General features: G+C 40.0%; 1 protein-coding gene across 3 annotated transcripts in view; it reads left to right on the plus strand.

The window, feature by feature from the left end:
• The window catches only part of PAK1 (p21 (RAC1) activated kinase 1), a 192419-nt gene extending 169838 nt beyond the window's left edge, over positions 1-22581 (plus strand). For all 3 annotated transcript variants that reach the window (XM_051987057.1, XM_051987058.1, XM_051987056.1), the window contains exons 9-15: positions 3-51; positions 5171-5283; positions 11028-11145; positions 11359-11458; positions 13420-13616; positions 15887-16024; positions 21137-22581. In XM_051987057.1, the coding sequence (XP_051843017.1) occupies positions 3-51; positions 5171-5283; positions 11028-11145; positions 11359-11458; positions 13420-13616; positions 15887-16024; positions 21137-21223 (802 nt within the window). In that variant the 3' untranslated portion in view covers positions 21224-22581. The remainder of the gene's footprint in view (positions 1-2; positions 52-5170; positions 5284-11027; positions 11146-11358; positions 11459-13419; positions 13617-15886; positions 16025-21136) is intronic.
• Positions 22582-24400: the final 1819 nt, after the last annotated feature.

Consider the following 24400-nt stretch of genomic DNA (forward strand, 5'->3'; position numbering starts at 1 on the left):
AGAGCTTCAGGCACAGTATACACAGCAGTGGATGTGGCCACTGGACAAGAGGTGAGTGTCAATTACTGACAACTGCTTTTCAAACTGTACTGGATATTAGTTGTTTTTTTAAAAATCCAAACTTTGTTCCCATAGCCCTAGTTGGTAGAATTATCTTATTATTTACTCAAGACATTTTTTTCTTATAGCAAAATTTGTATTGTAATGAAAACCAATTCTGCGGAGAAGAGTAAAAGCATTTTGTTCACTTCTTGTATCCTAACCACAGTGAAATAGGTAAAAGAGGCAAGCTTACCATGGGATCTTGGGCAAATCATTTTCTGTTGTTCTCCTTAATTGTAAATTGAGGAAGTTTTTATGTAGTTTGTAGGATTCTTTCCAGATATAGGATTCAATTAGCATTTATTAAGTATTTACTATGTGCCAGACACTGTGTTAAGTTCTAGGGAAATAGGTAGAAACAAAAACAAAGGCAGTTCCTGTCCACAAGGAACTTATAGTCTAAGGGGGGAAGGCAACATATAAAAGGAAGCTGAAAAGGAAACAGGGTGATGGAGCCTGATAGAAAAAGTCTGGAGAGATAGGAAGAACATTCAGAGAGGAATGAAGGTGCAAATATATTTGACCCCCTGGGGCCCTTCTTTAAAAAGGAGGCTCTGGAAAGAAATAACAAACCAAAAGAAGAGGTCCCAGCCTTTAAAGCCTGTAGGAGCTGAAGGATCTTCCTGGATGAGAAGGCTATAAGGGGAACAATGGTGAACACGTGGCATTTTGTGTTTAAATTTTATTGTTCTGTTTTCTAACATCCTTTGGTTATACAATTTTGAGGTCCTAGCCCAAATATTCTGTGTCATATATTTTCTTCCTATTTAGTTTGAACAAACATACAATTATTAGGCACCTGCTAAGTTCAAGTACCTTGCCAGACACCAAGGATACAAAGACAAAATTTTAAAACTCAGTCTTTGTGCTCAAGGGGCTTTCATTTTATTGGAGTAGATACAACAAGGAAATTAATAAACAAATTCATGATTATTTAAGAAGAGAGAGAAAACACAGTGCCTAGAGGAATTTGGAAAGTCTACCTTTGGGAGGTAATATATGAAGTAACCTAGATGGTATGGTGGGTAGAGCACTGGACCTGGAGACAAGTAGACCTGAATTCAAATCTAGTTTCAGACACTTATTAGCCAAGTGATCCTGGGCAAATTACTAACCTCTATTTGCCTTAACTTGACAAACCACTCCAGTATCTTTGACAGGAAAATGTCATGGCCAATATTGGCATGCTGTGGTCCATAGTGTCATGAAAAGTTGGACAAAACTGAATAATGAGAAAAGCATGAATTAAGCTTTTTTTTTTCTCTTTTCTTTTTTTATTTATTTTTAAATAACTTTTTATTGATAGAACCCATGCCAGGGTAACAGCATTATTCCTTGCATTCACTTCTGTTCCGATTTTTCCCCTCCCTCCCTCTACCCCCTCCCCCAGATGGCGAGCAGTCCTTTACATGTTGAATAGGTTACAGTATATCCTAGATACAATATATGTGTGCAGAACCAAATAGTTTTCCTGTTGCACAGGGAGAATTGGATTCAGAAGGTATAAATAACCCGGGAAGAAAAACAAAAATGCAAGCAGTTTATATTCACTTCCCAGTGTTCTTTCTTTGGGTGTAGCTGCTTCTGTCCATCTTTGATCAATTGAAACTGAATTAGCTCTCTTTATCGAAGAGCTCCACTTCTATCAGAATACATCCTCAAACAGTATTGTTGTTGAGGTATATAATGATCTCCTGGTTCTGCTCATTTCACTTAGCATCAGTTCATGTAAGTCTCACCAGTCCTCTCTGTATTCATCCCGCTGGTCATTCCTTACAGAACAATAATATTCCATAATGATGAATTAAGCTTACAAGTAAGTCAGGGATTCTCTAATTGAAAAGTTCCTAAATTGTTTTTGTTGTCGTTATTGGACCACCTTGGCACTCTGATGAAACTAGTGGGTTCCTTTTCAGAGTAATGTTTTTTTAAATGCATAAAACAAAATATGTAGCTTTCCAAGGAATACTAATTTTATTGAAATTATTTTATCATTTATCAAACAATAAAAACTAAATTCATGGATTCCGGCTAAGAACCTCCTTCTCTAAAGAGAGATGGAGGTGAGAGTCCCTTCTGGATATGAGGGTGAGGCTGGGCAAAAACATGGATGTAGTAAAAGGAATGCTGAGTTCAGAGTATAAGAAATAGATGAATTTGGCTGGTAGAATGTTTCAAAGGGATATATATCTTAGCATGAGGAATGGGCAGAATATGGCTGAGGAACAATTTTTGTTGTCAAGTCATTTTTCAGTCATGTCTGACTCTTTGTGACTCCATTTAGGGATTTCTTAGCAAAGATCACTGGAGTAGTTGGTCATTTCCTTTTCCAGCTCATTTTATACATAAGAAATTTGAGACAAACAGGGTTAAATGATTTGTCTACATAAGTGGATGTGAATTCATGAAGATGAGCCTTCCTTACTCTAGGCTCAACACTTTATTCACTGCACTACCTAGCTGCCCAAGGAACAGCATTCCATAGAAAGTCTTAAGAGCTCAAAGGACATGGATAATAGCTCATATTTAATCCTCTAAACGGGGAAGGTCAGGATCAATCCCCAATGTTAATTAATTAATCTTAAGGTTCTCTAATTCTTTTCTAAGAGAAATCATTTTATTCAGTGAGCCAACATTGCTGGACCAAGTATTATAAAACCTGGCTCTGCCATTTACTAATTAAGTGAATTGGTACTTTCCCTTTCTGTGTCTCAGTTTCCTCATCTCTATAATGAGTATTGTGAGAGACAGATATGGCAACCAACAATCGCTTGCTAAATGCCTACAGTATGCCAGACACTGTTAGGTGATGGGGATACCAAAGGGAATAAAACTCATTCTCAAGAAGCCTGACACATTATAAACCAAAGTGCTTTAGTGTTTAAAGTGCTGTAGAGTCAGTTTACTGCTTGGTTCCCTCTTCCATATTCCCTGGGTCTTAGGGGAAGAAGCTCCAGACTTGGAATTCCTGGAAGGTCCTAGAGGCTCTGTTGTGTAGAGGCAGGAAAAGGAGTTTGATCTCACGTTGCCCTGGGCCGTTTGTGGTCATAACCTGTGAATGGAAGTTGTCCCATTAGAACAGCTAATGCAGTGCTTCAGGAAAGGCTGTTCTCTGGGTCTTTGATCGAGCTGTCAGCACCAGGGAATTTGCTGTTCTGAATAATGGATGGAAGCATAATGCTCCAGGGTTGGTCTGGGAGGTAGGAGCTACTGGCTATCATTAGGAGGAAGGAAACCACCAACATGGCGGGGTTTCTTTTCTTAGTAGCAAAAGATTGTCTGTGGAAAGCCATGAGGAACCTTGGAGATCATCCAGTCTAATTGCCTCCTCATTTTAGTGATGATGAAACTGTGTATCTAGTGTCACATGGGAACAGAAAAAGTGACATCATTTGAACTTCAAAGGGGATAGTCTTTCTCCTTCAATAGTAATAATAGCAATAACAGCAGTAATAATAGCTAGCATTTATGCAGCACTTTAATCCTGGGGTGGAAGTACTATTTTTATTCCCTTTGCAGATGGGGAAACTGAGACAGACAGCTTAAGTGACTTGCTCAGGTTTATATAGTTCTGAAGTGTCTGAGGCCAGATTTGAACCCAGATTTTCCTTACTTTGTGTCCAGTGCTCTATCTACTAGTCCATCTGCCTGCCTAAACCAGGAGCTCATGTTGCTTACTGTGATATATCTTATACATAAGACATTTATTAAAGATTGCCAGAATGAATTCTAATAAGATGAAGGTTTGCTGAATTTCTAGTTATGTTCAGGTCAACAAACCTTTATTAAGCATGAGTCTCTGACTTAGGTGCTGAGGTCACAAGGATGAATTAGGGATGATGTCTGCCCTCATTGAGCATTCATTCAAGCAGAGGTGCAAAGACAACAAATCCTTTTTAAGCACCTGAAATATACAGGGTCTGGGGTTTAATATTGGGAAATAGAGAATTGCACAAGACGGTATTTTTGTCCTTGAAGAGCTTACAAACTAAGCTTTAAATTTGTTTTTTCTACTTCCATCATTACATATTATATTATATAATATAATAGAGTATACATATTTACAAACATTATATATATAATACTTTGCAGTTTATAAAAGACTTTGCATTCACGTCTAATGTACTACTAATAATAATAGCTGGCATTTATATAGTAACTTTAAAGTATTACCTCATTTTATCCTGCCAGTAATCCTAAGAGGAAGGTGCTATCATTATTTTCTTTTTGTAGATGAAGAAACTGAGGCAGACAGAAGTGGCTTGCCTACCTCCCTAGGCTAGTAAATCTCTGAAACTAGATTTGAGCTTGGGCATCCTGGCATCAGGCCCAGGGTTGTATCTGCTGCATCACCTAGCTGCCTCAGTCCATTCCAGGAGGAGTGCCGGTATTTAAAGCCCTTGATTCTGTGGCACCATAAGGTTTATAAAGCACTATATTTCTGGTAATGTAGGGTGGTGATGTGGTATGGTAGCAGGGACACTGGATTTGGAACTACACAAGTGGGTTCAGATTCCGCCTCTGGCACTTATTAACACGTGTGAGCTTGGGCAGTCATTTTTCTCTGCAGACTTTGGTTTCCTTCCTTGTTAAACGAAGGAATGGAACAAGATGACCTCTTAGGTCTGTGGCCCCTTGAAAGAAGTCATCTAAGTACCTCCATTGCAAATTTGAAGGTGAAGGAACTAAGCCTGCCAGTGAGTGTCATAAAGGCAAGGGACTTGCCTTGGGTCAGCTTTGTCAGAATCAGGACCTAGGCCATCTAACCTCCAGATCATTTCTCCTGTCAGAATTCAAGTGCATCCTCATTTGTGACACTTAGTACATGGGTGACCTTGTGCAGAGAGTCCAATCTCTGAGCAGATGTCCTGGTTTCGGGGGGAGAGGGGCATGCTACAGTAACCTAATCAGCACCATCTAATTGTCTTTTGGGTTTTGTGGTGATGTCTCATTGGCCAGACACTGGACAGCCCCAGTTCCTTGATGGTAAGCAAGATGAGCTTCCATCTAGGTCCCTATTACAGATTTTTAAAAGTGACTTTGACCTTTTGCTGTGTTCTGAATTCAGGTAGCCATTAAGCAGATGAACTTACAACAGCAACCCAAGAAGGAGCTAATCATTAATGAGATCCTGGTCATGAGGGAAAACAAGAACCCCAACATTGTGAACTACCTGGACAGGTATGTTGTTTCATATATAGTCAGTTGGAGGCTGATGGGGAGGCATTCTACAGAATCACAAAGTTGGAAGGTACCTGGGGGGAGTAGGTTATTGCCTAACTGATAACCAAATAAGAATCTTCCTTCTAGCATTTTCAATTTGTGGTCATCTCTGTAATGGTTCCCATTTTTATAGTGTTTTAAGGTTTGCAAATTGTTTTCCACACAACGATAATTGCCAGCAATTATATCGTCCCTTATGATTTATAAAACATTTTACTTGTATTGTTGTTCAGTCATTTTATAATTATGTCCAACTCTTCATGATGTTTTTGGGGGTTTTCTTGATAGAGATACTGAAGTAATTTCTCATTTCCTTTTACAGTTTATCTTACAGATGAAGAAACCTGTCTAGCTAATAAATATCTGGAACTGGATTTGAACCCAGATATTACTGATTTCAGGCCTGGTGCTAATTTATCCGATACATATGTAAATTTTCAAACAGAGAGCTATATTTGATTCTCTGCCAAATTTCTAAAAGGGTTTATTAAAGGGCACGTGGAACCACAGAGAAGGAGGCTTATTTTATAGACAAAAAGGCCTGAGTTTAAGTCCTATCATTGTGGACTATGTGATGCTGGGCATGTCGCTGATGTCTTTGATATTCTAGGCAAATCACAAAGGTTCTACATTGTAGAGAAGGTACCAGTCCTTGTGGGTAGGAAAAATTCCTTTCTAGGAATTCCTATACCAATGAAATCATAGATATGATATGGTGTGCATGTGAAAGATATAGTTATTAGACATCTAGAAAAGAAAGCAATGATCCCAGAAAACAGAGGATTATGCTAGAGGGATTTCACTTCGTTTTGGATGGGTTCCTAGATAGGTGGATCAACAGAATGTGGTAGTTTATTTCCAGAAGTGTCTTATGCTGAACTTGTGGATAGGATGAAGAGATATAGTCTAGTTGATGGCAATAATTTAGGCCAATAATGATTGGCCTAAACATCAGCGACATGCCCAGCATCACATAGTCCACAATGATAGGACTTAAACTCAGGCCTTTTTGTCTATAAAATAAGCCTCCTTCTCTGTGGTTCCACAGTGCCCTTTAATAAACCCTTTTAGAAATTTGGCAGAGAATCAAATATAGCTCTCTGTTTGAAAATTTACATATGTATCGGATGGACTCCTCTAGTGGAGTCCTCCAGGTCCCTATGGGGATAGGGAACATTTTTATTTGCGACTTGAATGAGGCCATAGGAAGAATCCTTGACAGATGTGTAGTTGACACAAAGCTTACAAGTATATCTTGCAAAGTCAGGTTGTAAAAAGATGCAGCTAGCATGATGGATCCAAAAAGATAAAAAGATGTGAAAAACAGTTAAATTATATGTTGTCTACTTAGTTTTCAAAACCGTCTTACCAAGTACAGAATAGGGAAGGTGAGGATAGGATACACAGTAGTTTCAGAGAAAAGGGATTTGATTGAGAGTATCAACATTATGACTGATGGCGGCCAATAAAAAGACCGCAAATAATTCCATTGGCTTGAGCACATATGACTAAATCCCAAAGCAGTGATTTGGGAATTAATATCCACCAGAAGAAAGGTTTCTATGGGGTGTCCCAATTCTTTTGCCCAGTACTATTCAGAGTTTTATCAGTCATTTGGATGAAAACATGTAGAATGGAATCAGCGTTCAGAAAAACCTTGATGAAAAGTTCAGAAAAACCTTGACAAGTTAAAGTAATGGGCCACATCAAATAAAAAGTAATTTCACAGGACTTTCTGTTTAATAGGGATAAGCATCATGCCCTGTACTTGGATCAAAGCATCAGTTTCATAAGGATAAAATGCTTTATACAAGTTTATTTAAAAATTATCAGAGGCTTTTGGTCAGTGGGAACTCTCAGAATATCTCAGCTATTGTAATTTTTTTCTGCATCAACTAGAAGTGTGATGTACAAAGTAATGGAACGGTTCATCTCTCTGCCATGGTCAGCCTATGTCGGAAGTACTTTGTCTTGTTCTTTGTCTCGTTCTAAGTGGCCCATTTTGGGGAAGGTGTTGTAAGCGAAGCATGTGGGCCTATTCTCAGGGGAGAGTGGCCAGGACAATGAGAGGCTTGTTAACAACTGTGCTACATAAAGATTATTTTTAAGAACTGGGAAATGTTTAGCTCACAGAAATTCTGTAAGGAACATGATAGCTCTTATCAGATTGGTAAAGGCTGTCATGTAGAAGAAGGATTATACATTTCCCCTTGATCCCACAGGACAGAAACAGGAACAATTAGATAGAAACTGCAGAGAGACAAAGTTTAGTTCAATGTGAGAAAAATTTTGCTAATCCTTACAATGGTCTAAAAGTGGACTGGATTGCTTCAAGAGGACCTAGTTGTTCCACTAGGACAGCTATAGGATTTGCTGAGTAGAATGACAGACTTGGAATCAGGAGGATCTGAGTGCAAATTCTGCTTGAGACAGGATTTGATTTTGGGAGCTTCCTGATTTAATATCTGGTCTTTTATCTAGTAGGTTTAGGCACAACAATCAGAAGAAAGTGAAGTTGTGAGAGGGACATAATTGCTCTTTTCCAATATGTGAAAGCTTGTTAAGGGGACATGAGAACAGATTTTTTTCTGGTGCTGTCTGGAGGTAAAACCAGGAGCAGTGAGAAGGAAATTTTTGAGGGGAAGGATGTGGATTTCAACTCAGTATAAAGAAGAACTGTCTAATCCTTTGGGCCATATCAGAGTGAGGCAGGAAGCATCAGGAGAAATAGTGAGTTCCCCTTCATTGCAGATGTTTGAGCAAAAGAAATGCTTTTAATGGAGCTAGAGACCACAATCTGCTGACCCTCTATTTTGTGTATCCTTTGTTCCATCCACATTGGAATTCTTACTGTTCCTCAAATTTGGCATTTCATCTCTCACCACTATGCTTTTGCTCAAGTTGTCCCCCACATCTGCTATGGCCTCTTTCCTCATTTCTGTCTCCCAGAAGTCTTTAATTTCTTTTAAGTCCTGGTTCAAGTGAAGCCCTCCCTAATTCCCACAGTTGTTTGTATTCTATTCTTAAATTACCTAATTTGCGCTAATACTGTTGGCACACTCCGTAGGTTGAATTTTGGAGAGGGGCTTCCTGTGTCAGGTTTGACTTAAATGATTCCCAGGTTTGGGTTTCTATGAGTAATTTCTAGCTTTGGGTTCTATGAGTCCATGAAACCTTGGATTCTTCTTTTAGTCTGAGCCTTGGTTCCATGGATCCCTTCTACCTAGTCTCCCCTTATTGGACAGTGCCATGTCTCCTTGTACAGAGCTCCTGGCTGGGAATTGTCATCAATACTCAGGTAGGGAAACAAGCACATGCCATGGCTTCCTGTTCATAACAATTTCTTCCAAGTCCAAAGTGCCAAGTTGAAGTGGGTTCCTGTTGGAGCCACCTTATACTCTTCCTAGTTCAGCCTGGCCAACATCCCCAAGCTCCCTCACTTTGGGGTATCAAAATTTATTTTATTTTATTTTTTATTTTTTGAATTTAAATTTTTAGGTTTCACATATATATGATTTCATGATAAAACCAATAATATTCTCTTTATCTGAAGCATGGGCACCACTGAACCTTCTTTGGGGTTTTTATTCATAAAGTACTGTGCTTGGGGCATAGTAGATGTTGAGTAGCTTAACAGGAGAAGGGGGTGGTTGTTTGAGGCGTGGGATCTCATTCATATCCTATCTATTCTAGGTTGGCAGTAAGAGATCACAAGACCATTGAGTCACCTTCTACATATTCCATATATGTTGTCTGTATTCCTGATTAATTATATATATTTATTTCACCCTCTAGATATTCCATATATGTTGTCTGTATTCCTGATTAATTATATATATTTATTTCACCCTCTAGATATTCCATATATGTTGTCTGTATTCCTGATTAATTATATATATTTATTTCACCTCTAGATATTCCATATATGTTGTCTGTATTCCTGATTAATTATATATTTATTTCACCCTCTAGATATTCCATATATGTTGTCTGTATTCCTGATTAATTATATATATTTATTTCACCCTCTAGATATTCCATATATGTTGTCTGTATTCCTGATTAATTTCATATATATATATATTTCTCCCATTTGACTGGGAGCTCCCTGAGGCAGAGACCATATTTTTGCCTTTCTCCATATTCCCAGCCCTTAGCACAATTCCTGGCATATAATAAGTGCTTAATATAAATGTTTATTGACTGATTGATGATATCACATTCCTTGGTTTCTCAAACACTTTAAAATTTACTATGCTGTTGCCTCCTAACACTATAAAGGTAGATAGCACAAATGTAATCATCCCCAATTTACTGACAATATAACTAAGCTCAGTGAGATTAAGTGCATTGCCCATAGTTAATAAATGGCAGGACTCTCTGAATCCAAAATCCACTCTTCTACCTACTCTCCAACAGGCCAGGTAATGGGTATAAAAGTACTTTGAAAGAGTAAAGCATTCTTGATTTTGTACGCATTTATTTATTTATAACAGACCGACAGCATTCTGCCATCCTCCTCTACCAGCACACACACACATGCATACACACACACACACACACACACACACACACACACACACACACACACTCCCTATTCAGGAAGTGCTGAAGATCTGGTGTGCTGGTGAATCATTCCTACTGAGAGGTCATCCGTCACGTTTCTTTGTTTAGAGGCTCAGCTCCAATTTTCTCTCTCTGTTTTAAGTGTCCCAAGGCAGGTCTTGGTTGCTAATCCTTGTCTTTTTAAAATGGGTCTTTTTATCAGGACTTAAATGGTCCAGGTGAACATCCAGAATACTACCCATAAAGGGTTCCATAGAAAGTCATAGATCATTGGCAACTTAGAACTTTGGCATCTTAAAATCTTGGAACTATAGAATCTTGGTCTCTTAGAAACACAGGATCTCAGATTCTTAAAATTGGAAGGGTCTTTAAACGGCTTCCTCAATTCTTTGCTTTCTTATTTCTCATTCTTAAAATGGGAAAGGGGACAGCTAAGTGGTTGCAATGTATAAGGAGGCCTGGAGTCAAGAATACTCATCTTCCTGAGTTCAAATCTAGCCTAAGACACTTAACTAGCTGGGTGATCCTGGGCAAGTCACTTCACCCTGTTTGTCTCAGTTTTCTCATCTGTAAAATGAGCTGGATAAGGAAATAGCAAACAACTCTGAATATCTTTGCCCCTTCCCCCCACAAAAACCCCCAACAGCAACTCAAATGAGGTCATGCAGAGTTGGACTTGACTGATAACTGAACACAATAGCAAATAATGGGAGAGGTGGAGAGATAGTTTATACCACATCCAGTTAAGGTTGATCAGAGGAGCAAGAAAATAATAGAGCCCCTTTGTCCATCCTATTCTGTGAGTGTTTTTGAGGCCTTAATAATAATTGTGGGCCAGTCCCAATTCTTTATTAAAGCTCAGGGCCTCTCCTGTCCTGAAGAAAGCACTGCAGGAGAAGTGGAGGGACTCTTGGGTGGTCACATAGCAATGTCATGTGGGAAGTTAAGATTTCCACTCTGAGCCAGCCCCATAATTCTCCATGAAAATAGCTCTAAATGGCAGGCTTTGGGCCATGAAAGGAACGCTGCTGACTTGGACTTTTTCTCCTGTGCCTTGAAGGTTCAGGAAGCACTGCGGCTCACAGATTTTTTCATTGTTCCACTGCTTTTCTCTCTCTGACTTCCTGCCTTTGCAGTTACCTAGTAGGGGACGAACTGTGGGTCGTCATGGAATACTTGGCTGGTGGCTCCTTAACAGATGTCGTGACTGAAACCTGCATGGATGAAGGGCAGATTGCAGCTGTGTGCCGGGAGGTAAGGAAACCTACTTACCATCGTGGGCCCCTGGGGGACCTCAGGCCTAGAAAGACCCTGCGGGACACTATCAGAAGCGAGAGGAATCTATACTGGAAAAGTCTTAGAATATTGGAATGATAGAAGTTTAGATTCTCGTAGGGTTTGAGGATTAACTTCTCAGGATCGCAGAACATGGTACGTTAATGGATTTCTCTTCTTTTCTTGCTCTAGTGTCTTCAAGCTTTGGAGTTTCTGCATTCCAGTCAGGTCATTCACAGGGACATTAAGAGCGACAACATTCTACTTGGGATGGATGGTTCTGTCAAGCTAAGTATGTCAGTGGTGTGGGTCGCGATCCCCCCCTTGTTAATTGTGCAGCTCTGGGTCCCGGCAGTAGGTGAGGTCAGTGTTGTATCAAGGGCAGGCCCTTGGACAATAAGAGGAGCAATGTGGTCAGCCTTATCAATCACCCCTTTTGGAGAGCGAGTTGAATTTGGTGGTGGGAGGAAGTGTGAGGGCATGTGGGGTAGCAAGCGCCTGTCTCGCAGTGTAGCTGTCTATTGGATGGCCCTTCTCACACCTAGATACTCACAAGGCTTGGACCTGACGTGTGACATTGGGTAACTCATTGGCCCTTGTTACTGAGGGGACTGACTAAAGTCCCTTTGGTCTCTCCGTGTGTCTTCTGTAACATGAGAAAGTTGGAGTAGATGAATTGTGAAGGCTTCTTTCATTTCTATATCCTTTGGCCTTATCTGTGACTGCGACTGCATCTTCTGTGATATCCCTCCCCACCCCCCAATTCTCTTCCCCACAGTGCTGAGGGCAGGACTTTTGGGCACATGGTGTATGCTTGATGGAATCATGGATTCTTAAGTTGGAAAGGGTTGTCTAGTATAAAGACAGATTAAAATGTAATTAGCAAATATTTAGCAAAATAAGCAAAAATACAGTACACCACAGATAATGCTAATTCATAGTCTTCTAAATCACTATGCAGCCTACAGGGACCCATTTTTATTTGAGTTTGACACCACTGGTCTAATATAACTTCTACCTGAATAGTGATCCCTTCCTTAATAATGACAATAACTAAAGCTTGTATATAGCTCATGGTATAGTGGGAAAATCCCTGGTTTTGTAGTCAGAGGAGCTAAGTTCAAATTCTGTGATTTTGGGCAAGACATTCTGCATCTCAGTTTCCTTATCTGTAAAATGGAGGATTTGGACTAAATGACCTCTGAGAACCTTTGTCTCTGATCTCGTGTATTTGATATATATTATCTTATTTTATTCTTTAGCAACACTGAGATAAATACTAGAGGCATTAGAAATTCTATCTTTTATTGTAGTTGTTAGTCAGTCATTTAAGTCATGTCTGAGTATTCATGACCCATTTGCAGTTTTCTCAACAAAATGGGGTTTGCCATTTCCTACTCCAGCTCATTTTGTGAATGAGGAAACTAAGGTAAACAGGGTAAAGTTACTTGCCCAGAGTCACACTAATAAATGTCTGACGCTGGATTTGATTCATGAAGATGATTCTTCCTGACTCTAAGCTCCTCAGTTTTATTCACTGCACTACCTAGCTTGCTGCAAGTGAGGAAACAGAGCTGAGAGGTTAAGTGATCTGCCCAGGTTATGCAGATATTTAATGTAAGAGGTCTGGAAGACCCAAATTCAAATCCTTTCTCAGACACCTACTGGGCAAAACATTTAACCTCTTTCAAACTCAGTTTTCTCATCTGGAAAATGGGAATAATAATAGCATCCCTCTCTCACAAGGTTATTGCGAGCCTCAAATGAGATAATAAACTTTAAAGTGTTCTGTGGACTACTAAGTGGGTGGAGTGTCAGACCTGCAGCCAAGAAGGCACATTCCTGGGTTTAAATCTGGCCTCAGACACTTACTAGCTGTGTGATCCTAACAAGTCACTTCACCCTGTTTGCCTCAGTTTCCTCATCTGTAAAATGAGCCAGGGAAGAAATGACAAATCACTCCAGTATCTCTGCCAAGGAAACGCCAAATGGAGTCACAGAGTTAGACATGGTTGAAAAATGACTGAGATTATATAAATGCTAGTTATTGTTATTATTATTATTATTCTATATCCTCTTCTTCTGTTAATGTTGACTGAGGTATTATGTTAGCTCTTTGCCTGCCACAGTTAATATTGACCTTGAAACCTACTATGAAATCTCTAAAGGCTCATGGAATGAAAGCCCTAAATGTCAATTGAATAAATGAATGTTCAAATAAAAGTAACTTTCTGTCCTTCTTTTCCACTACAGCCGACTTTGGTTTCTGTGCTCAGATCACCCCAGAACAGAGCAAAAGAAGCACCATGGTTGGGACCCCATACTGGATGGCCCCAGAGGTTGTGACTCGCAAAGCCTATGGACCGAAGGTGGACATTTGGTCCCTGGGAATCATGGCCATAGAGATGATTGAGGGGGAGCCCCCCTACCTCAATGAAAACCCTCTGAGGGTGAGTGTCTGTGGGCTTCTTCTGGTAGCCAAATTGAGGATAAATGAGGGGTGAAGCTATTGGTTGTACTTCCACTTTAACCCCTCCATGCCCAGTGTTGTGGATGGCAATCTAATTAATACTTGTCCATCTGTGGTGTGGTGGAGACAGACAGACAGAGAGAGAGAGAGACAGACAGACAGAGACAGAGACAGAGAGAGAAGAAGGAGGGAGGGAGGAAAGAAAGACAGAGAGGGGGGGGAGGGAGGGAGGGAGGAAAGAAAGAGAAAGAGAGAGAGGGAGACAGAGAAGGAAGGGAGGGGGAAAAGAAAGAGAGGAGAGAAGGGAGCGAGAAAGAGAGGCACAAACAAAGCAGGCAGAGCATCATGGTTGGGATCCCATGTTCTGTGGCATCGAGATGGTGCATATGTTTATATGTGTAGAGAGATAGGCGTGCTTGTATATAAAAACAAACATGTGTACATATAAACACACAAGTGTGTATATACCATATATGTATCATTTGCTTTGTGGCTTGCTTTTGCTAATCAGCCACCAGGCAGTCGCTCCACGCTTAACCAAGTCAGAAAACAAGCATAGTCTGTGGTCAGAACCAGAGTCAAAACCTTCCCAGTTGGGTACAACCCAAGACTGCTCCAACAATCTGCCATTGTTGTTAATCAGTTGTGCCTGACTCTTTGTGACCTTATTTGGGGTTTTCTTGGCAAAGACACTGGGGCGGTTGGCCATTTCTTTCTCTAGCTCATTGGACAGACAAGGAAACTGAGGCAAACAGCATTATGTTATTGCCCAGAGTCACCCAGACCAGATTTGAATCCAGGTTTTCGTGACTTTAGGGCTGTGCTCTCTCTGCCTATGCTGCCTAACTGCCCCAACAATCTGTCAAGCAGTTAACAAATATTCGTGACACCCAGTATGTGCCAAGTACTGTACTAAATGTAGGGATTATGAAGACAAAAGTGAAGGTGTTTCTGCCTTCTTAAGAAATGGCATTCTCCTCCTGCCTTGGTGGGACATTAGTGAGGCGGAGAAGGGTCTGAACATACTGATGGCTCTCCCCAAATTGGGCTTATTAGGAATATATGGAAAACAAAGCTGCTCATCCTGGCTCTTCTGACTCCTGGGGGTCATTTAGGGAATGTGCCTGAGCCTCTGCACTACAGAGATGGACGTGGTGATTGTTCTTCGTGTTCTGAGCTGGAGGAATGCAGAAATCAGGAGTGGGAAGACAGGAGTTCAAGTTCCCACCCTGACATTTATTAACAAATCACCCCCCAATGGAGTCATGTTTGCATTACTTCCTTCACAAGATGATATGGAGGAGAATGTAAGCCTTAAAGGGCTATAGAAACAGGAGTTATTATTTATATATGTGTATATGTGTGTATATTAAAAAAAAAAACTTTTCCCTGCAACTTTGAAAGATGTTTGGGTTTCACTGGCTAGATTTCTTTCTTAAGGACCATGCTTAAATTCAAATCACTCAGGCTCCCATGGACTCGCTGACAACAGGTCCCAGGCATGTTTGGGCCCTGAGTGCCCCAGAGTAAATGTAAATAGCAGTTGTTTCTATTTTGGCCAGAAACCCTGAGAATCTTCCCCTCCCACGTTGATTTTTTTTCTTTTGACTAGGCAAAAGAGTCCACTCTCTAATTCATTTCTTACCCAGCCTTAATCACTGATTGAGTGTTGCCTCCGTCAAACTGTGACCTATTAAAGACCTAGCTTTCCCACTATATCCAGAATCATCTCTAGTCTTCCTGATCTATATCTGGCCATTGGACCCAGATGGCTCTGAGGGGAAAGCGAGGCAGGTGACCTTGCACAGCCTCCCTCACTTAAATCCAGTTCTCTTGCATGTCAGCACCACATCTCTGATGTCACGGTCCTCTTGGAGAACAAAGGACAGACAACAACAACAATTATATATAGGGTGTCCCAAGAGTCTTAGTGTACTTTTAAGTTGTTAAAACTGAAAACTGCATTTTGGTACACCTGTGTGTGTGTGTCCCTGTGTGTCTGTATAATAATGCAGTTTAATTGGATAAGCATAAACACACACAGATAGATATCCCATATGTAACCCTAACACACTACAGAAATGTACTTTCCTATTTTTGTACCAGCGCCTGGGTCCTGGTGGCTGATGGGAAGGGAAAGTCGGGATCTTATCTAGTGGAGGGGTGGAGACACACTGACTGTATTGTTTTTGCATGTGTAGAATATATCAAATGATGGTCTCCAAGTGTTCTCTCCCTTTGTATTGACAGGCTTTATACCTCATTGCTACTAATGGTACTCCTGAGCTTCAGAATCCAGAGAAGCTGTCTGCCATCTTCCGGGATTTCCTGAACCGCTGTCTTGAGATGGATGTGGAGAAGAGAGGGTCAGCCAAAGAGCTGTTACAGGTAGGCCCTATCCTTGTGCGCAGGCACCAGATTGGTGGGCTCTGGGTTTCTGTCTCCTGGGTCCTTATGCTTGTCCATAAAGCACAGAGGGAGCACGCTTTTATTCATTTAGTCATTCATCAAACACTTATAAGTACTTACAGCTTGCAGAGCATTGTGCAAGGTGATGGGAGAGAGAGGAATTTTATAAAAGAGGTGGTCCTTGCTTTCTTGGATCCTAACAGCAAGATGAGTCACTTAGGCAGATTATTATTGCACATGGGACAAGTGTTTCAGAGAGAGGGAGAAAAAGCATTCCATGGGGAGGAATAGTGTCAACAGCTAGGTTTTAGGAACTGGAGGTGCTGAAAATCAAGGCTCAGGAAGTGTGGTCTTATCCAAGACAGATATGTCAAACTTGTGGTCCACAGTGCTTCTGAGTGCACCTATCTAGATTAAAATGTAATTGTGAAGTGTTTAACAAAATAGATAAAAACGTAACAGAACAAAGATATTGTTAATTTGTGGTTTTCTAAGTCTCTATATGGCCCATGGGGACCTACTTGCATTTGCATTTGACATTAGTAGTCTGGTATTTTTAAAGAACCCTGAATTTGGAACAGGCAAACGTCTCATCACTGAATGTGTGATGCTGTTTCCTCTTCTATAAAATGTGAAGATTTGAAGAGATGACCTCTGAGGTCCCTTCTACTTGTAAACCTGTGTTTCTGTGTTCTCTTAGGATCTTTTTGCTTTCTAAATCTGATGGTTCTCTAATTTTTGAGCTGATCTTTAAAAGGATGGGTAAGAGTCACAGGCATTTCTTATTCTTCTACCTGGCTTGTCATATGCTAACCAATGGAGAATATCTAGCAGTGAGTGAGGTTTAGCCCCTCCTTATCCTGGTGAAATTCATAATCTAGGAGGGGAGATAAAAGTGAGAGAGTAACAGAAATCTAGGACAGTATGAGAGACTGGGACTGGGGAGTGGGGAAGAAGTGTACCATCTTCTGAGGTGGGAAGGATCACTTCAGCCTTGGAGGAAAAGGGAGGACTTCAGAGTGGAGATGGCCTTAGATTTGGGCCTTGAAGGATCGGTTGGAATCATAAAGACAGGGCAGGGGTATTCCAGGCAGAGGGAACAGGGAGGCAAAAAGCAAGGGGGGCGGGGCGGGATCTGAAGGATTCTTAGGCGACAGTGTGTTTATCCATTTGCCTGAAAAGTAGAGATAAGATTAGTCACTAAAGTTTTAGGTGTCAGGTAATGATGTCATCTGAGTATGAATTAAGAAGTTATTTTCAATAGCCTCTGCAGGATGGATTAGAGCAGCTAATTGGTGTTCAAAATAGGAAACCTCATTTCAGACACTTAGTAATCTCCCTCAGCCTCAGTTTTCTCGTCTGTTAAATGGATGTAATAATAGCCAAACGGCTATTATTGAGAATCAAAAGGGATGATATGTGTACCATCTTTTGGAAATCTTAAAGACTTACTATTATTAGAGAGGAGAGAGACCAGAGGCAGGGAGGACCATTCCTTCAACAAACAACTATTAAGTGACTCCTGGTACACAGAGCATGGCAGAGTGGTAAGAACACTGGCTTTGAAGTCAGGGGACTAGGGTTTAAGTTGGAGGTCTGCCATTTACTACCTTTATGACAAGTCCCTTAATTTCTATAGGTCTTGGTTTCCTTGTCTGTAAAGTGGCAGGAATTGGATTAGATATCTTTAAGGTCCTTTTCAATTCTAGATCCTCTCATCTGAGATGCTGGTCTGGCACTAAGGGGGAGATATTGTAAGAGTTCACATGTGGATTCAAGAGATACATGACTCACACATAGCCAGGGAACACACCTAATTAGAATTTGTTGGTATTGTACCATAGGTACAGTGGGGCTACAGTGGGTCTCATCTGTTCTGATTGCATAACATTCCATGATGTGTGAGTGGGATGTAACCAGGACGAGAGATTGAGCCTCTCTCTGGGGTGCACTCCCTTTATAGCCTGTGGTGATAAAGTAGCTATTCTGGTAGGAATCACCAATGGCAAGAAAAAACCATGCATCCAATCAGAAGTAAGGCAGATGAGAATGGATGCCTGGGTTGCTTTAAACAAACACTTTTTAAAAAAAAAAAAGAACACTGAGCAAATAAATGGAGGAATGAACAAAAGAATGACTGAATTGATGTTTAGTGATTATGCCTAATGGGTTCATCAGTTACTGTGGCCATTTCTGTCAGAAATGCCACCAGAAGTAGGAAAATATTACTAAGTGACTCCTGGGTACACAAAGCAATGCATCTGAAGACCACTGGATTTGAAGTTAGCAGATTTGGGTTCAAATGCTGACTCTTTCATTTGTTATCTTTTGATCTAGGAGAAGTTATTTTAGGTTTAGGGGAAGGGTGATTAAGCTCTGTTTTAGACATTTTGAGTGTGAGAAGCTTATTGGAGGGACATGCAAGGGGCGATGTCCAGTTTTATGATTTCATCAGTGTGGAAAGTCCTTCCTCTGATGATTAAGGCACAGAGATGAGCAATGGTTGTGGTGTCATGACTTGTATGTGTCAGAAGCAGACCGAAATCATTCTTAACTGATTCCAAGGCATCTAGTTGGAAGTAAGAAAAATATAGCCAATAAATTTTACAAGTATGAGGAAAATTGAAAGTGACTGTGCTTTTAGACATATGATATGGTGCTGTTGATGATCTTCATGGAAATCAGAGAGAGAATAGAGCACCTTTGATGAAGATGGGGGTATGAGTAAAGAAAGCAGAAATGGGGTCTGGCTACTGTGCCCCATCTCATCTTTAAAATTCAGCCAGGATCTCTGATAGCAGCATTATATTTGTGGCCTTCCTTGTACAGGAACTGTATGTCACCTCCTGGTCACTTTTAAGAATCCAGCGATCATCCAAAGGTTTTAGGACATGTTTAACTGTTTGTGCCATAAAAGGATAGAACCTCTCATCTAGAAGGCGTCTCACAGATCATCATTGCAGTGACAAGTAGCTCATCACCATATAAGGCAGCCCATTTCACTGTAGAACAGATATAGTCATTAGAAAGTTTTCTCATATTGAGTTGAAATCTGCCTCCTGAAAGGCAGCCTGGTATAGTACATTGCTAGATTTACTGAGCTTTGGTCACTAAGAACCTTATATGGAAAAGAATCCTCCTTATAATATATATCTGACAAGTCAGGATAACTAACTGTATGATTCTGGGCAAGTCACTTAACCTGCTGTTTGCCTTACAGCTTTAAAATGGACATCACACTAACTATCTCACAGGATTATCTTGAAGCTAGTTATGAATTTGGGTTCATCGGGTAGAGCAATGAATTCAGAATTTGGAAGACCTGAATTCAAACTCTGCTTTAGACACATGATTAAATCTCTTAATGTTTTTCAACCTCAGAATTCTCATCTGTGTAATGGACATAATAATTATACCTATTTCACAACCTTGTAAGATTCAAATGAGAATAGCCTAATGTTTATGGTGCTTTGCAAACTTTAAAGTACTATATAAATGCTAGTGTTATGTTATTATATTAAAATACTTAGTGCTATTATAAATTATATAAATGTAACATGAATTTTATTATTTTATCATGATATGCTTATTACATTAAAATGCTTTGCCAACATTAAAACACTAGATAGTCGGCTATTATTTTTAAACATATTGTTCTTAGTTCTACTTTCTGAGGCTCAGTGGAACAAATTTGTTCTCTCTTTGTCATGACAGCTTAAATTTAGAAAACTCCACATCCAAAGGTGTTAAGATTATAATTGGATTCTGCTGTATGCTACAAACGTCACCACTTCTGAACTCTCCCCGGAAAGAGAAACCACACCTAGAAATAGCCTAACTCAGGCATCCCAAAAGAAGAACCATATTTAATTGTGAAAGGGGTTGGTGAGGGAAAGCAGAGGAACTTTTGCAAGAAAATAGCCGTTATTTCGCTGTGGTGGCTCAAACAACACCTATGAAAAGGAAGAAGTTATATCAGATAACATAAGAGAAAGCCCTTAAAGGCTTATATACATGCTAACTTGGTTGTGGTTAACAGACTAGCTGTTTTTGACATGCTAACTATTATTATTGGCTTGTTAGCAGTTATTGAGGATTTGAATTGAGGTCCCTGGATTCTAAATCCAGTTCTCTTTCCATTTCCACACATTTCCTCATCTGTAATACCTGGCAAACCAAAAATACCAACTTGAGCTTCCACCTAGTCTTGACACTCACTGTTATATGACTATAAGTCACTTCTTTTGTAAATAGGAAATGATGCTAACTAGATTGTCTACAGTTATTTTAAATGAAACTAATCTTTCTAAATCTTGCTCCTAGACTTTATTGGTAATATATAGAAATGCTGATGATTTATATGATTTATTTAATATCCTTCAACTTTGTTAAAGCTGTTAATTGCTTCTAAAAGTCTTTTAGTTGAACTCTTAAGAGTTTTGTTTCCTTATTGCCTTTTCTAATTCCTTTCCTTTCTTTTTTTTTTTTTTAATTGTTAAAGCTAACATTTCTAATACAACACTGAATAATGGTGGTAATTATGGGCATCTTTGCTTCACCCTGATCTTATTAGGAAGGTTTCTATCTTATCCTCATTACATGTAATGCTGATTAATGGTTTTAGATTTAGATACTTATCATTAAGACTCTTTCTTTGCTTGTTTTTCCAGATATAGTACTGGAATTAAGTAGTATTTAAATGTTTGGTAGAATTCACTTGTAAATCCATCTGACCCTGGAAATTATTTTTCATTGAAGGCTTCTTCAATTTCTTTTTCTAAAATGAGGTTAAGTATTTTGTTTCTCTTTATTAAAATAATGCTAATTTTGCAGCACTTGCCTTAGGTGCTTGTTATAAAATTCAAGTGGGATAATGTCTGGTGCTTGCAGATCATGAAATAATTATATAATTAAAAAAATTTTATTTGGAGGTTGTCTCAGTGTCCATAATCCTGTATGGACAGATCCTTAATATCACAACAATAAGCCTTTGCTTTGTGTCTTGTGTGTGTGAAGTACTTTGAATGGTGGTAGAAGGGGCTTTTTTTCTCCTTCACACTCACTTTTTCTTTTTTTCTTTGATTTGTCTAGCATCAGTTCTTAAAACTCGCCAAACCCCTCTCCAGCCTCACGCCCCTGATTGCTGCTGCAAAGGAGGCCACCAAAAACAACCATTAGAATCCCCAGCCCTCCCCAGCATCTTCCTGCCAAGCCTGCTGTGAAACATTCCCGCAGAGACCTTCGATCCCTGACATGCTTCTGGTCCTCGCCTCCTCGTGGTCGTCCTCTTCTTCCTGCTCGCCTAGAGCTCTTGAGACTGGGAAACTTGGGTAAAGATTGGCAGAAATAGCTTTGGTTCAGGGTCAGCAAGAAGTCTGTGATGTAGACACCGATCCATCCATTGCTGCTTCTAAGCCAAGAACCTGCCCTCTCTGTCGTGGTCCAGGAAGCAAAGATTGCATATGGATGGTCTGGCATCTTCATGGAGAACTGTTGAACCTGATTCCCACATCGCAAAATATTTTCTTTCTCTCCCTATAACTTTTATTGTCATCCTACAAAGAAAATAGAACTGTTGGTGGCCTGATTCCATGACAGTCCATCTATTCCAGTGGTGGAGGCTTCCATATTTCCTTGTCTTCCTAATCCCAAACCACATTTACCAATCTCATTTTAACTCAAAGATGGGAACAGCGGGAGGAATGGTGAGCAGCTTTAACCAATAGGAGAAAGGAGATGGCTGTGCTTCCTGGAGTCTGACATGGGCCCTTAGGCCCATTGTGGGGCGAGAGCTGGACCCTTCAATGTTTGTGCGCTGCTTGTGACCATTGGGAGGACTTAGCCCAATAACGGCCCCTGTGCTTTTTTCGTGAACCAGCCTTGCCTAATATAACAGTTTTCGATCTTGCTCCTGTACCCTCTTCTCCTCCAAAGCTCGCTCCCTCCCAGCATTATTTTCTACACGTTTTGTGCCACTGAGAAGTTTCCAAGGATACATGTCGGGTGAGGGGCAACATGAGAGAAAGCTGGGGCAGGGAAATTTGTTGAGCCATTTTTTTCTTCGTTTAGGGTGGTTACGCCTCTGCCAACTTATTATGGATTATTTTTAGAGAGAACTCAGCTTGGTTTCAGCCTAGAATTTTTAGCTGGACGGCGATGTTGACTCTTCAAGGCAGATGAGCCAAGGGGGAGAATTCAAGCATTGCTGGATCTGGGACAGGCTTGGTTACAAGAAGGATTGGATAAACTTGGCTTTTACAGTGTAAGAGAAATAGCATGAGATGATGCTTTTGGCAGCCATGAAGGAGATGCTCTCCCATGAGATGTGTGGCTTGGCTGTTGCTTTCCACGTGCAGTTGGAATGGTTGGCTCACATCTACCCCTTCTGTAATCTGTTCTCCCAACCTCGACAGGGCCTGGGCTGCCTTTGCCATGGCCTCCTGTCAGACCCGTTGGCCATCGAGTCCTACTCTGAAGGTCCCAGACTCCGTAGCACAAGTTTCTATTTCCTTCAATAAAAGGAGATGAAAATACTATATGTGTATCATCTTTCTTTATATAAAAGCTTCCAGGGTCAAAAAGTAAGGGATCATGTTCTGACCTGAGAGAATTTAATTCTAGTAGATGACAGGTTGTGGGTCTCCTTCAGCATTTCTTCCTTGACCAAGTGAACTATCCCAGGGATTTGGACTCAGGGGACCGACCAGGCTTTGAATTTCACCTGACACCAAATGTCTTTGGATCTTTAGCAAATCTTTAGGTTTCAGTTCCCCATTGGTAATGAGAGGATTGCAATAGGTGAATCTCTGAGCTTCTTTTTACTCTAAATGTATGAATTTCGAGTGTGCTGTATAGTTCATCCTCATTCTCTACCTACTGCTGAAAATATTATTGGAATGTGGAGAACAGCTGGATGGTTCAGTGAATAGAACCACTGGACTTGGAGTCAGGGAGACCTGAGTTCAAATCTGCCCTCAAACTTTTACTAGCTGTGTGATCTTAGGCAAGTCATTAATCCTGTTTGCCTTAGGAAATGGCAAAGCAATCTCGTATCTTTGCCATGAAAACCCCAGGGTCATAGTCAGACACAGTTAAATAGCAACAACATAGTGGACCTGAATTTGTACCCTGGTTCTGCTACTTATTTACCTATGTGGCCATAAAGAAATCACTTAATTTCTCTAGATCTCAGTTTCCACATTTATAAAAAAAATTTATAAAATTTATATAAAAAGGACTAGATAGCCTTTAAAAATGCCTCCAAGCTCTAAATCTGTAATTCCATGATACACCGGGAAGAAAGAATCCTGGATCTGTGATTGGAAAAGCCTACAGAAGTCACTTTACTAAATCGCAGTTTATTCATATGTGAGATAAAGATAATGCTATTTGGACTACTGATCCTAGACCTGAATTCAAATACAGCTTCAGACACTACTAGCTGTGTGACTATGAATAAGTTATTAAACTTCTGAGTTTCCACTTCTGTAAAATGGGGATGATAATAACATCTATCTCCTAATGTAGGAATCAAATGATATAATGTACATGAAATGCTTTGCAAACCTTAGAAGGCTCTAGACATGATAGCTGTGACACCCTGGATATAATTAGCTCTAAGCACATTACATGCATTATCTCAATTGATTCTCACATGTTTTTGAGGAAAGTGTTGTTATGATCCTAAGGATCAGATCATTGACACAGGTAGAGGTAAGTCAGGATTGGATGGGAAATATTATACTTTTCAAAACAAGGAAGGGAATGGCGTCTGTAAATGATAGACCAGTGAACTGGACTTTGGTTCCCTAGAAGAATTCTAGAATATATTATTAAAGAAATGGTTAATGAGCATCTAGAAAAGAGCATACATGGTTTTTATCAACCCTATTTTCTTTTGGGTAGGGTTAATGGACTGGTAGATCAGGGGATATTGTAGATAATAGGTGACCTAGATTTAAGAAAAAGCATTTAATAAATTCTTGTGATATTTTTTGGAAAAGTAGAAGCAATATTGGCTAGACAAATAATGCAGTGAGGTAAATTTGGAACTAGTAGAGTAGTGGGCTTAAGAGTAGTTATCATCTTGGGAAGAAGCCCCCAGTGGAGATCCCTAAGAACCTATATCTAACCTTCGTGCTGTTTGGATAGTTTCATCAAGATCATGGAAAAAGTCATCGATGGCATACTTAACAATGTGGAGGTGACACAAAGCTGAAAGGGGTAGCCAACACACTGGATGGTGGAGTCAAAATTAGGAAGGATTTAGACAAGGACAAAAGGAAGTTTTAACTACAACATTAGACTGAGAAAATTTTAATAGGGTGAATTGTAATGTCTTATACCCGAGTTCAG

The sequence above is a fragment of the Antechinus flavipes genome, chromosome 3 (genome assembly GCF_016432865.1).
Source record: "Antechinus flavipes isolate AdamAnt ecotype Samford, QLD, Australia chromosome 3, AdamAnt_v2, whole genome shotgun sequence".
NCBI classification, from domain to species: domain Eukaryota; kingdom Metazoa; phylum Chordata; class Mammalia; order Dasyuromorphia; family Dasyuridae; genus Antechinus; species Antechinus flavipes.